General features: G+C 39.2%; 1 protein-coding gene across 1 annotated transcript in view; it reads right to left on the reverse strand.

Moving 5' to 3' along the window:
* The window catches only part of LOC122564209 (inactive serine/threonine-protein kinase TEX14-like), a 155070-nt gene that overhangs the window by 83665 nt on the left and 56467 nt on the right, over nt 1–14938 (reverse strand). The window contains exons 4-7 of the mRNA XM_043718905.1: nt 14053–14218; nt 10738–10877; nt 2003–2084; nt 832–962 (exon numbers count right to left, since the gene is read on the reverse strand). Of these exons, the coding sequence (XP_043574840.1) occupies nt 832–962; nt 2003–2084; nt 10738–10877; nt 14053–14218 (519 nt within the window). The remainder of the gene's footprint in view (nt 1–831; nt 963–2002; nt 2085–10737; nt 10878–14052; nt 14219–14938) is intronic.

Genomic DNA, 14938 nt, shown 5'->3' on the forward strand with positions numbered 1-14938 from the left:
AAGATATTCACAGTCCACAATATACATTTGTCCTTCTGACATAGTACTCAGAATAATATATATTATTCCTAGTTCATTACAACCGTGAAATGCATTTGACATTGTCATGAAGATGTGGGTGTACTGTACCATTAAGAAAGTTAAAAGCTAGCAAAAACTACCTGACAGTACTATCTGAGAAAAGATACAAGGTAACATGTGATCCAGCTACTGGGGTAGCTAGGGTAGCTGGTTGCCTGGAAACGACAAAACAGACTTGAATTAGGCCAATCACTTTAAATTATACCCCGAAAAATACCAAACTCCATTTCAGTTTGAATTTAGTATATTGACAATCTTGAAAACCAATGACGCAATTTGATACTTTGGGGGTATAAGACTAGGGAAAATTGACCAGTTGAGAAGAGAACTGCCAAGCTACCAGCATGTAAAGATGCTCTGAAAACTAGCTCTCTTAAAAGGTACTTTTATCAATCAGTAACCTGTGAAGCAAAATTCCCCAAGAAGAAGAAAAGAAGATTTTACATCAAGCTGGTTTTTGAAAAGTTGAATTTTGGTAAATCTTAATGGGGGGGGGGGGGGGTTATCAGACTAATATTATGGAAGGGAAAGTAAAAGATAAGTGAGAGAAAGGAGTTGTAAACAGTTAGTTAATTATTCTCTGTTAAATTTTAAGAAATAAAGTGTTATTTTTACTTTAACTAGTTCTTGGCCTATCGAATTTTCACAGATTACTGCACATGATAAATCTTTTCTGTGTTGCTGGGTTAAATTAAGCAGGAGGGTTCAGCCCATGTCGTAAAAATATAGCAATATACTGTAAAAGCTTACTTGGTCATTGTTGTGTAAGGTCCATTTGTATATGAAAAAGTTGGTTCATCATCTGCCTGCACCAATTCCTTTTCATTAACAATTGGGATGGAAGCAAGGTAAGCTAACTGTGCTGGTCCATGTAGACAGAACTGCAAATACAAAGATATAAAATAAGAAAGTAGTGTGCAGCTCTCCCAAGGAGAGAAAAAGTTTTTTTCAAAAGCTTCAGGAAAATGGCTCTCTCATTCAAAACCCAGAAATATATTGGATTTCATTTTCTAATTTTTAATATGTAATTTATCTGTTTACACGTTTCATCTCAAATGGCTGGTAAAAGGGTAATGGCAATAACTGAGTACTCCAATCCTTGACATTAATACTATACACAGGCAGCTTTTTTATAAATAAAAAGATAGCAAACGCTGTAAAAACAGGGAAATGTTATGCACCGAAACATTAGATCCTATGTCAGATGTTCTCAAACATGTTCAGGATTTCACGGGAATAGAGGAAAAGCTCCCACAGGGTTATGATGTCTATTACCATGCTGACCAGAAGAAACATTCCTTTTAGTTTCCAATCTTATTAATCCAGTAATCAGAGAAAACCTTCCAGATCTTCAAGCACTTATTAATACTGCTCATTTTTACCAAGGTTATATACAAATAGAATGAACCAAATTTACTTTTACTACAAGGAATTATACAAATCTTTAACTGGGGTTTTGCAGATATGTTCCAAAATGCCAGAATACATCTCCCTATAAATACAGCTACTGGATTGTTATGGCTGAGCAAATCTTCATGCTTGATCAGTTTTTTTATTTCATCCATTTCATTGTCAAGTGGTGGCTATGACTGAACCCTAGTTTTAACTGGAAGTTATTTGTGAGATTCTGATGTCAGAAAGTTTCCAGAAAAAGATACTGAGTAGGTTTCACTCTGCGCTTCATCAGTTATTCAGTTTCAAAATGGAATAATCAAAGCAGAAAAGGCACATTTTTAGCTTTTTATTTTTATTTCAGATTACCAGCATCTGCAGTATTCTGATCTTATACTGGTTTATTACAAGTTTGCTACTGAAAAAAATTAAGGAGGCAGCAAAAAAATAAGTCAGTTTCAAAAAGCAAAACTCATGATGAAAGCTATGAATGTTTATATGTTCAGTTTTAAACACGTATCCAGATTACCTTCCCAAATCCAAAGCACTGAACTCTCTGTGATGAAATACTTTTATCTTTAGAGATGTTGAGAAACTCCATGTCTTTGTTCCTTAAAAACACAAGATAATAGTTGACAAAGATGCAATTAATATCATATCATACATTGTTAGGTGCCCCATAAGTTTTTGGTAAGAATTAATGTTTTATTTTTAAGAGCATGTTAAGCAGGCCGCATGTGAACAGACAATGCAGCAAAATACAGTCACTGCATATATTGATGTAAGGATTAGAATTAATTGTGAAGCCTCCACAGTCATATGGTTTTCTACAGTTCAATGGCAAAGGCATTTTACCACAGCAAAGAGTCAATGCATCCCACAGAGGAAAGGAATTGAAGCTGGGATGGACTGGTCAGTAACGTAACATTCAATCCCTGACACTTACTTTGTCTGCTCTTATCCCAGGCAACAAGCCATATGAGGCAAATGGTGCAAACCATTATTCAACACCAAAGGCTATAATTAAACCATATTATGCACATATTGCCTGACTGAAGCAACTCATAGTCATAGCAACTCATACAGCACGAAAACAGACCCTTCGGTCAAACCAGTCAACACCAAACATAATCCCAAAACAAACTAAACCTGCCTGCTCCTGGCCCATGTCCCTCCAAACCTTTCCCATTCACGTATACATCCAAATGTCTTTAAATGTTGTAATTGTACCCACGTCCACCACTTTCTCAGGAAGTTCATTCCACATGCGACCTACCCTTTGTGTAAAACATTTAACTCTTTTTTTAAAATCTCTCTCCTCACACATTAAAAATGTGCCCCCTAGTCTGGAAATCGCCCATCCTAGAAAAAAAAATATTAACTCTCACATTCAGTTTTGCTGCAGTGTTATCAGTTTTCATTACCAATTCACAGTCTGCAACAAAAGTCAAAAAGGTGGACAACACTACCAAAAAATTAACTTCAGTTTTTTTTTTCAAAATGTACACTTTATTTAGAAATTTTGTAGAAGTACACTGCAAAACATTTCAACCTGTAAACTGTGGAAAGTAAAATAAAACTTAACTCATCTCCATGGCTCATCTTTCACTCTTAGGTGCCTCAATACAATTGTAATATTCTTAATAATTAAAATATACATGTAAGCGAGGCATGCAGCCTAAAAGCAAAACATTTCAAACTGAAAATTTCAGAAAGTGCAACAGATTGTAACTTGTCTCTATATACTACACTCCATTTTGAGGTGCCTCAATAGAATTTCAATACTTCACACGTACATTTCTTGTAAGAAACACAGCCCAAGGGGTTCAACAGTTTCCAGTCCCTCTGCGTATGATGGCTGAAAGGCATTAGCTACTTTTTCCTACTGTTCCTCTTCAGCAGTTGTCCCAAACATTGGCATATCCCTTGGCAGATAGTTCTAGAACATATAATGTGATAATCTGCCACACTTGATCAAGGACAAGTCTTTGTACTGGCAGAATTTAGACCAAGGAACATTTTTCATAAAGTTGATGGTCCTCCAGCTGTTGTTGGTCATCTTGGTGTATCTAGTGTCCTGCATCATGGAACAACTGGGAATGAATCTCAACAATACCAATTACATCTCTCTACACACTTTCTTTTACAAAGGCACATTCCACAAGGAGGTGGACAATAATCTCTTGCCGGCATAGCGACTTTGAGGACAATAAGGAGGCGAGTCTCAAGGAGTGTATGAAGGAGCTGATGGAGACAGACTTTGTCAATATCAGCTTGAGATTTTGTTTGAAAGTTCTGGCAATAAAGAATTCTGCCAAAAGTCTACTCATGGAACCAACTGACAGAATCTACTATCTTCTTTTCCTAAGTAGAGGTCTGGAGAAAGATGCAGTGGTTTTTGTTGAGGTTCGTCCAGAGCAGCTTTGTAACGCACGACTCCTTGCTGTACAGTCTGTTCCCTGGGACCATCAATTCAGTGAAAGATGCTCTTTGGTCTGCCCGTAATTTGTTGGTTTTCCAGAACAAGGAGTTGATCCCGACCAAATGTTGTAGACTGGCACAGTTCAAGGTCGAGGAGTACGTGCTGAGGGACTCACTAAAGCTTGGCGCAGCTGCCAGCGAAGCACAGTGGGACAAGGCTGGCTGAGGTCTTTCTGCCAAAGTCAAATGGGGGTCTGTTCAGTTACCAGACCCACTCAGTATCTCAATTACATAATCTTGCACAAATAAGAGATGCCTTTGGTTTGTTTGTTGGATAGATATGTTTGTTTCCTTGATATGCAACTGTACAGGAACTAACTGTGTTTGTGAGTATGTCTAAACACAACATTTTTATGAATATATTATATTTTTTAAATAAAAAAAACTTCCATGTACAAGGAGGCTTTAACCTGCATGGGATTGTCCACATCCTGCATATCAGTGTTGACAAAAGTTAGATACAACATGTAAATGGACATTGCAGACAGGACAGTCCTGGTGAGTTCAGATTTGATCGAATTGTTTCCAATTCCCACCCAGTGATTGAAACTGGACTATCAATGCTTATGTAAAGGAAGTGGATTCAACTGTGGATTCTCTCCACAAACCCTGTTTTGGAAAGCCCACCCATCACATAGGTGTGCAATATTCTGTCACAGGCCATTTCCTGATTTACACTGATGGAAAGTGTGTGTCCTTCCTACTGTTCCGCATTCAGGTAATCGTACCCCTGAACATTATCCCCATATAGCACAGGTCTTGTCAAAGTGGATCACCAAATCTGGAGCAATCTTGACCCAAATGCCAATGGTCCTGGATGGAATTTGTAGTCCATATTCAGCAGTGAGATGGAAGACTAATTTCCTTTTTTGTCCCTTACATCCTTCTGCTTGTGGATGAGAGTGTTAATGCCTTTCATCATGGACTCTAACATTCTGCCAGTTAGAACAATAGCCATACAGCAGGCCTGAGTTGATCTAGTCCCCCAGAATTGAGTACCATCTACCAGCAGTTACTTTCAGGGGTATGCCTGTAGTTGAAGGACTAGAAGGTCTAGTTAGCTCATCCAGAATTACTGACTTGTCTAGACTCTCCCACATACTGTTGTCTAAGATCTCTATGATAGAAAACAGGAGCAACTGCAAATTATTGTCGAAGGGTCTTCATTTCATACAGTCAGGCTGATTCTAGAGGCTGCAATTACTTAACTGAGCTAAATTTGTAATGAATTAACTGAGCTGCCTTCTAAATTCAGGCAACTAACCACGGAGCTCCCTCTCTGTGTCTCATCCTCATCTTGCCCCACAGAGCAAACTCTGGACTGGAAGATTATATTGGAGGTTTCATAGGGTTTGTGGCTCCTTATCTCTTGGGGGTTGGTTAGCTGAGTTGGCTGGCTGGCTGGTTTTGTATTGAAAAGTGATGCCAACAGCGCACATTCAATTCTCACAATGCATAAGGTTACTATGAAGCACTCTTGTTCTTAACCTCTCCGCTCACATAAGGTGTGGTGACTCTCAGGTTAAACCACAACCAGTCATCTCTTTCTAATGACAGAGGAGCCCTATGGTCTGGTAAGACTATGGCAACTTTAACTTTCATCCTCTTGGAGATCCTCCTCCACACTGTCCCTCATCGATGACAAATACAGTAGATTCTGCATGCTTTCTGGACTCCTCTCTGGTCTTCTGAACATCTTTGATTATGAAAAACCTCTTGATGTTGACTTGATCACTTCCCAGTAAAGTCCTTGAGACTCAAAGAAGGGTTTCACGGTTCTCTAATTTCTGTAATTCCTTTTGGGTTTCTTGATGTTTTCTGGGGTCAGCAAAGACATGTTCAGCTTCCATGTCTAACTCTGCCAACTCACCAGTCTTCCTTTAAATGTCTTTCTGCCAATAGGAGATGGCAGTCAGAGAATAAACCAGCTTAATGTTGATGGATGTGACTGAATGCACAGGTACAAAGAGATGGTGGAAGCAGAATTTTGAATATTTTTAAGGTAGAGGTCAACAGATTCTTGGTAAGCAAAGGGGTGAAATATTAATCAGAACTGGCAGGAATGTGGAGTTAGGGTTACAATTTATCAGTCTTTATCCTCTTAAACACCAGAGTAGATTCAAGATGCCAAAGGGCCAAGCTTTGCTCCAACTTGTACATTCATATATTTTTAACTGAAGTTATGTTTTGGGAAAGTCTTGTAGAAATGATGTCATGCCTCACTGGGTGACAAGCTGGAAATAAAGCTCCAGTATTTCTGAAGTCACTACAAAAATTAGATTTTTTTTAACAACACCTAATTTTTTTATTCACCTTTTAGACCAAGGTTGAAGGAGCACGTTTCTGTACTTAAGAAAAATTGCTTCTTATTATAAATAATTAGACACTAGCTACACATAAACAATCATGGACTGTCAACATATAACTCCACTAATTACAATTCTAATCCTTTTATAAGCTCCCCATTGCGCACACAGATAGGGAAGAAAACATGGATGTTATGCAGATAGAAAAGACTGGGAAGGCAGTTCAGTGGTTCTTGTTTACAAGGGAAGCTGAGATGATTCTCATGATTCTTATGCTGATGGAAATGCTGCCTATTGGTCATCCTTCTCTAGATACTTCCACTGGTTTGCAAAAGGCACAGGATGGCTAAGTTCACTTACGAAAGGTCTCTAATTTATTAATTACAAGCCATAGCTTACAGCAACTACTGAAGGAAAGATAAACATGTTTTCTTCTGGAATAAAGTGTTTTTTTACTGCAGAGGGCAGATGGAACTTTTCAGTTGGTGGAGATTTGATATTTTCTCTGTATCTTGTTCACATCCCCACAAAAATATTGCAACATTTCGTAAGCTATCTGTCCTCTGTTACGTGATCTTCCTGCTTGTTTGACTGGAAACCAGCAGATTGATGAAAATGCCTCTGTCATCATCATGATCCTTTATTATCAACAATCAATTCACATCCATGTGAGCAATCGGAGCGCACAACACACACTCATGTATGGTGGAGCTACTGGGAACGTAAATTACTGAAAAAACCCTCAGTCTCCAGACTTCTGCAAATTAACATTCAATGAACTGAGGAATGTTTCCCATTAACAGCAATTTTTATGAATACTTTAATATATGTAAATATTCAGAATATAACCAGAACTTTATTTATGTCAGTGAAGTCACATTCCAGAACTTCAGTATATACAACTGGGTGAAACGCAATGAAGGAATATTGTGTTGTCATAGAAACACAGAAAATAAAGCAGGCATAGGCACTAGGGCCTTTGAACCTGAACCGCTGTTCATGATGATTACGGTTGATCATCCAATTCAGTATCTTGTTCCTACTTTCACTCCCATATTCTTTGATCCCTTTAGCCCTAAGAACTATATCTATTTCCTTCTTGAAAACATTCAATGTTTTGGCTTCAACCACTTTCTGTAGCAGAGACTTCCACAGGCTCACCACCCTCCGAGTGAAGTAATTTCCTCAAAGGCGACGTCCTTTCGATAAGACATTGAACAAAGCTTACCCTATATCTGGACAAAAAAATATTCCAACGCATGAATTCAAAAAGAGTAGGTAAGTTCTCCTGGTGCGTACCTATTATTTATCTCTCAATAAAATCTCTCCCAAAGTAGATTACATTCCCATTATTATCCATGATGTTTGTTGGATCTTGCTGTTAGCACATCATCAGTTACATTTATTTGCGTTACAGCACTTCAAAATGTCTGCCTATTAAGTATTTTGGGATGTTATGAGGATATGTGATAAGGCACCACATAATTGAACATTTTTTTTTAAAAAACCATGTTAACTGACCTGATGGATTAGATTTCTGTCTTCACCTCCTGGGCCGTAATCTGACTGGACTGGGCTGATCTGACATGCTTCTTATAGTTGAGTGTGGTGCTGGCAAAGCATAGCAGGTCAGGCAGAATCTGAGGAGCAAGAGAATCGACTTTTTGGGCATAAGCCCTTCATCAGCAATTATGCCCAAAACGTCAATTCTCCTGCTCCTCAGATGCTGCCTGACCTGCTGAGCTTTTCTAGCACCACACTCTCGACTCTGACCTCCAGCATCTGCAGTCCTCACTTTCTCCTAATATGCTCTTTTACCCTTCCCTCAACAATCATTTCAATCAAATGAAAATTAGGTTTCATTTCATAAGAGGAATGAGACATTTGACAGATTATCACTTTACAAGTGGAGATAGTGCAATGCTTGTTTCACTACTTTTTTTGAGCACCATCTATTGAGTTGCATGATCCATTATGGTGTTTGTCTGATCAGACTGACGATTGGACCAATGGGCTAAGGAGTGGCAAACAGAGTTTAATTTGGATAAATGATTTTGGTAAAACGAACAAGGGTAGAACTTATACAGTTAATGATAGGACCCTGGGTAGGGTTGTCGAACAGAGAAAGCTAATGTTTGAGGTATACAGTTCTTTGAAAGTAAAGTCACAGGTACACAGACATTCAGCATGCTTACCCTCATTGCTCAGACCATTGAGTACAGGAGTTGGGACATCATGTACAGAATGTTGGTGAGGCCACTTTTGAAGCATTGCGTACTGTTCTATTTGCCCTGTTATTAGAAGGATATTATTAAATTGGAGAGACTTCAGAAAATTGATGTTGTCGGGACTAGAGGGTTTGAGTTATAAGGAGGAGCATAGATAAGGTGAATAACAAAGAACTTTTCCCTAGGGTAGCAGAGTTCAAAACTAGGTGACATATTTTTAAGGTGAGAGGAGGAAGATTTGAAAGAAATCTGAAGGGCAACTTTTTCCCACAGAAGGTAGGTTGTATGTGGAATGAACTGCCAGAGGGGACATGAGAAAGCTTTGGCAAATAGGGTTAAGGAGAATCCAAATGGTTTTTACAAATACATTAAGGATAAAAGGGTAACTAGGGAGAGAATAGGGCCCCTCAAAGATCAGCAAGGCGGCCTTTGTGTGGAACTGCAGAAAATGGGAGAGATATTAAACGAGTATTTTGCATCAGTATTTACTGTGGAAAAGGGCATGGAAGATATAGAATGTAGGGAAATAGATGGTGACATCTTGCAAAATTTCCATATTACAGAGGAGGAAATGCTGGATGTCTTGAAACACATAAAAGTAGATAAATCCTCAGGACCTAATCAGGTGTACCCCAGAACTCTGTGGGAGGCTATGGAAGTGATTGCTGGGTATCTTACTGAAATATTTGTATCATCGATAGTCACAGGTGACGTGCCGGAAGACTGGAGGTTGGCTAACATGATGCCACTGTTTAAGAAAGATGCTAAGGACAAGACAGGGAACCATAGACTAGTGACCCTGATGTTGGGGGTTGGCAAGTTGTTTGAGGGAATCCTGAGGGAGATGATGTACATTTATTTGGAAAGGCAAGGACTGATTAGGGATGGTCAACATGGCTTTGTACGTGGGAAACCATGTCTCACAAACTTGACTGAGTTTTTTGAAGAAGTAACAAAGAGGATTGATGAGGGCAGAGCGGTAGATGTGACCTATATGGACTTCAGTAAGGCATTCGACAAGGTTATCCATGGGAGACTGGTTAGCAAGATTAGATCTCTTGGAATACAGGGAGAACTAGCCACTTGGATACAGAACTGGCTCAAAGGTAGAAGACAGCTAGTGGTGGTGGAGGGTTGTTTTCAGACTGGAGGCTTGTGCCCAATGGAGTGCCACAAAGATCAGTACTGGGTCCATTTCTTTTCATCATTTACATAAATGATTTGGATGTGAGCATAAGAGGTATAGTTAGTAAGCTTGCAGATGACACCAAAATTGGAGGTGTAGTGGACAGCGAAGAAGGTTACCTCAGATTACAATGGAATCTTGATCAGATAGGCCAATGGGCTGAGAAGTGGCAGATGGAGTTTAATTCAGATAAACACGAGGTGCTGCATTTTGGGAACGCAAACCCGAGCAGGTCTTATACAGTTAATGATAAGGTCCTAGGGAGTATTGCTGAACAAAGAGATCTTGGAGCGCAGGTTCATAGCTCCTTTAATATGGAGTTGCAGGTAGGTAGGATAGTGAAGAAGGCGTTTGGTATGCTTTCCTTTACTGGTCAGAGTGTTGAGTACAGGAGTTGGGAGGTCATGTTGCAGCTGTACAGGATATTGGTTAAGCTCACTGTTGGAATATGGCATGCAATTCTGGTCTCCTTCCTATCAGAAAGATGTGAAACTTGAAAAGGTTCAGAAAACATCTACAAGGATGTTGCCAGGGTTGGAGGATTTGAGCTATAGGGAGTGGCTGAACAGGCTGGGGCTGTTTTCACGCAGAAGTGGTACGTGTATAGAATGAGTATATAAATAGGAAGGGTTTGGAGGGATATGTGCCAAGTGCTGGCAGGTGGGACTAGATTGGTTTGGGATATCTGGTCAGCATGGACGAGTTGGACTGAAAGGTCTGTTTCCATGTTGTACATCCCTATGACTCTATGAGGCAATGGTAGATGCAGGTACAGCTGCAAGATTTAAAAGACATTTGGACGGACACGTGAATAGGAAAGCTTTAGAGGAAATATGGGCCAAATACAGGTAAGCGAGACTAGTTCAGTTTGGGAAACTTGTTCAGCATGAATAAGTTGGACTGTTTCCACGTTGTGTAACTCTATGACTTTGTTCAAATGACAGTGATCATGAATGTTCTAAAACAGCTCACTATCTTCAAATTTCAAAGGCTTCTCAATGTAATTCATTGCCTGCTGAACTTGGCTTTTATTCTGCAATTAGAAGTGCCATAAAACTCTTACCCCAAAGTGATTTTGTTGAGTATGGAAGGGTTCCGTATCAGGGCTTGTGATGAACAGCCAACTCGATGTGTGTTACTGCAGACAATCTGTTGTGTGATTCCCTGCATGTGTAAAGCACATCTCTGCATGAACTCCAGGATCTGCAACACAGAATTATTTGGAAAACTAACAAGCTAAACAAGAAAGTATATGGAATATGTGTAATTACATTATTTTCTCTGACAATACTGGTTCCAGTAACTTCAAATATCCAATATCACTGCAGCTACCTTCACACTGAAGACAGGGAGCCTTGTCACAGGAATTTATCTCAACTGCTCTAAAAAATAATCCACTTAGGCAAATGATGGGACCAAATTTTTTGAGTGCCTACCTCAATCCCAGATAAGCTGACAAACATATTATTTCCCTCAAAGTTAAAAATATGTTGTTATGATTTATTTCTGTTTCTTCCCTCATAATTATACCCCTCTTTCAACTTTAAATTAAATTTACTCTCATATGCAAACTCCAAATATGATCAGGCTCTCCAAATAGAAACAAATTTTAGAATGTTGTTTCACTAAATTTTAAAATGCAGTAATGAAGAAAATCTAAACATGCCACTTGATTTAATATGGATTCATAGTCACCTAACTATTTCATCCTTTAACAAGCTCCAGGAGTGGCTTGAAAGCGATTCATCTGACAACTAACCCTTTCCCCTTATGGGGAATTTCCACCAAAAGATGACAAAGATGTGCCTCAGCCTTACAAAACTCATGAATCAGTACACTGACATATTTTTTGTTTCAAAATATACTTTATTCACAAAATCATCCACAAGTATATGAAATATTCTAAATCAGTTTTGTACAATTTTTGCAGAGAGAAAAAAAAGAAGACATGGGATGTCTTACATTTCTCAGAGCTTCTGTACAGTTGCAAAAGACAAAGGCATTTTTACTTCTGAAAGAAACTATTTATGTTCATTTGGAGGCACCAAGTGGCTCTGATAACTGAATGAACCCTTGTTATACTTTGACAGAAAAACCCTAGACAGAGGTCTTTTCCCACGGTGCCTGGGTGGCTGCTGACACAAGCTTAGTTGCATCCCTCAGCATGTAGTCCTGGACTTTGGAATGTGTCAGCCTGCAACACTCAGTCAAGGTCAACTCTTTACACTGGAAGAGCAACATATTTTGGACAGGCCAAAGAGTGTCTTTCACCAAGTTGATGGTCCTCCAGGCACAGTCGATATTTGTCTCAGTATAGAACAGCTCATAGCACCAAGTCCTGTGTCACGGAGCTGCTTGGGACAAATCTCAACAAACACCACTGCATCTTTTTCCAGACTTTCTTTGCAAAGACACATTCCAGAGAGAGATGAGAACAGTCTCTTCACCAGTTCAGCTGCTTCGAGGGCAACTTTCGGTGGAGCGCAGAGACCAGGCATGCATGAAGATCTGACAGGCAGTGCCCTTCTCACTACGAGCCAAATTATGTCTTGAAGCATTTTGCAAAGTTCTGGTGATGAAGCATTCTGTCAAATGACTTGGACAGTCTGCCTAAGGAATCACCCAACAGAATCTACCCTCCCCTTTTCCCACAGAGTCTCAAGGTTGCTATGTGCTGACCACTTCCTGATGGAGATGTGGTCAACGTTCAGGACTACATGCTGAGGGATGCACTGAAGTTTGGGGCAGGTGTTGCTAAGGCACAGTGGGGAATGACCACCATCTAAGATTTTTCTGTCAAAGTATAATGAGGTTCCATTCAACTGTCAGACCCCTCATTGCCTCAAAATGAACATAAATAGGTTCCTTCGTGAATAGAAAATGCCTTTATTTTGCAACTCCAGGGATGCTCTGCAGAATGTCAAATTCCAGTGTGTTTGTTTTTTCTCAGCAAAGTAGGAAACAATGACTCTGCTAACATTACTATGTAATTGGCTGTGAAGACCCTCAGTATGCACTTATAGATAACATTTTACGAATAAGTATATTTTTAAAGATTTAAAAAATTGTTGAGAAATAAATGACACCAGGAACTGTACCCTCTTCTTCAAATAAGGTGACGGTGTCTTTAAAGCCCACCTAAGAGGACAGGAAACCACAGTTTAATACCTCAGATAAAAGTTAATGCTTTTGAACTTCTAGTATTGTACCAAAGTGACAACTTAGATTATGATTACTGAGTGGCAGTTAAACCCTAAATTTTCTAAGTCAGGAATCAAGAGCGCTACAACTGAACCAAAGCTGGCAAAGATGCTCTGAGTGTCTCATCTCACACATGACCAATTACTAGAGGACTTCCCAGCATGACTCCTAGGAGGAGAAGAAATTTGCAATGAGAAAAATAAATCCTCTTTTTAAAAAATATATTTTCACCCTTTTTCTTCCATTTTTCCATAAAATCTAGAATTTCCTGGTCAGTGAGTAGGAAACTTTGCCTCTATTAACATTCCTATGTAATTAGCTTTAAGAGATATACAAAAGGTAGTCATTCCTTAACTTTTGTACTCTCCTGCTATGCCAAAATACCACTACACCTTCAACAACTGACCCAAGAATCAGACTCACTGTAGGGAATGGGCTGTAAAATTGACTTCGAACTTTCTACCTAAATACATCAAACCAGTTAAAGAAACGGAATCCCCCACTATCAATATGTTGAGGGTTACCATTAACCAGAAATGGACTCACCATATAAATTCATTGGCTACAAGAGCAGATCAGGGGCTAGGAATACAGTAGTGAGTAACTCACCTCCTGATTTACCAAAACTAGATTACCATTTACAAGCACAAATCAGCAGTATGATGGAACACTCCCTACTTGTTGGATCAACACAGCTCCAACAAGGCTTAAGCAACTTGACACTGTCAAGAACAAATCAGCCTCTTGATTGGCATCACATCCATAACCGTTCAGTCACTGCAGCATCAACACTCAGTAGCAGCAGTGTGAACAATCTATAAGATACATTGCAGAAATGTGCCAAAAATCCTTAGACAGCGCATTCCAAACTCACAACCAAATCCATTCAGAAGGACAAAGGCAGCAGATACATGGGAACACCACCACTTGCAAGAACCCCTCCAACCTAGTCACCATCCTGACTTGAATATATATCACTATTCTTCATTATCACTGAGCCAAACTCCTGGAATTCCCTCCTTAATGGCATTGTGAGTCTACTTACAGCACATGGACTGCAGCTGTTCAAGAAGGAAGCTAAACACCACCTTCTTCAAGGGTATCTAGGGATGGACAAAACTGCTGGCCCAGCCAGGAAAGCCAAAAGTGAATTTTTAAAAACTCCAATGCTTCATACCCGAGTACTACGTTCCTTGCCAGCTGACTTGGCCCAGGTACGGGGTATTCTTCCATCTTTATCATTCAGACGCAGATCACCTCCAGCATCCAGTAACTTACTGAGAATCCACTGATTGCAGGAAAAAGCTGCTGCATGTACTGGAGTACTCCGATCCTCACACCGGCTGGATAGAATGAATTGTTTTAAAAGAAGTCAGTCCACAACTGTTATTCAAGCAAAGAAAATGTGAAGTGGTTACTATTCTGATTATGATTTTGAATATTGCAAAAAAAAATGCTAATCAGACTTGAAATGCTTACAAAGGCAAAATACTGCAGTTATGGAGATCTGAAATAAAAACAGTGATAGAGAAACTTGGCTGCTCTGCCAACATCTGTGGAGAAAGAAATAGAGTTCACATTTTAACTCCAATGACTCTTTGGAACTGAAACTGAAAATGAACTGTAACTTTGAAAGTGATTTGCTCAAATATCTGCTTAAATATTTGGCTGTGAAATGAATAACGTTTGTTTGGAAAGCATTCACCAGTACAATGCGTTGATCTTTGTGGATTGAATCTGGATGGACATTTTTGTCCAATCTAAGCAACAAATTCCGTCTGCATTTTGTAAAACACTTCATGTGTGGCCCAATTGTGCAGTCTCTGAAAATGTTATGTGCTACAATTCTCCAACAAAAATATTTCATTTTAAATACCATGTCGATGAAAATGATGCAAAATCATACAAGGCATCTTTGATCATGACATACTGTAGAAAAGGGAAAGAATTGATTTGTGTTAGCCAAGCTTTTTCCATAATTTCACATTGTTCATTTTATCCAAAACTAAGGTGCCTGATTTCGAGATGCATGAAGTCCAACTTGCTCATCACTTGCTAATTTA

The sequence above is a fragment of the Chiloscyllium plagiosum genome, chromosome 28 (assembly GCF_004010195.1).
Source record: "Chiloscyllium plagiosum isolate BGI_BamShark_2017 chromosome 28, ASM401019v2, whole genome shotgun sequence".
Lineage (NCBI taxonomy): Eukaryota > Metazoa > Chordata > Chondrichthyes > Orectolobiformes > Hemiscylliidae > Chiloscyllium > Chiloscyllium plagiosum.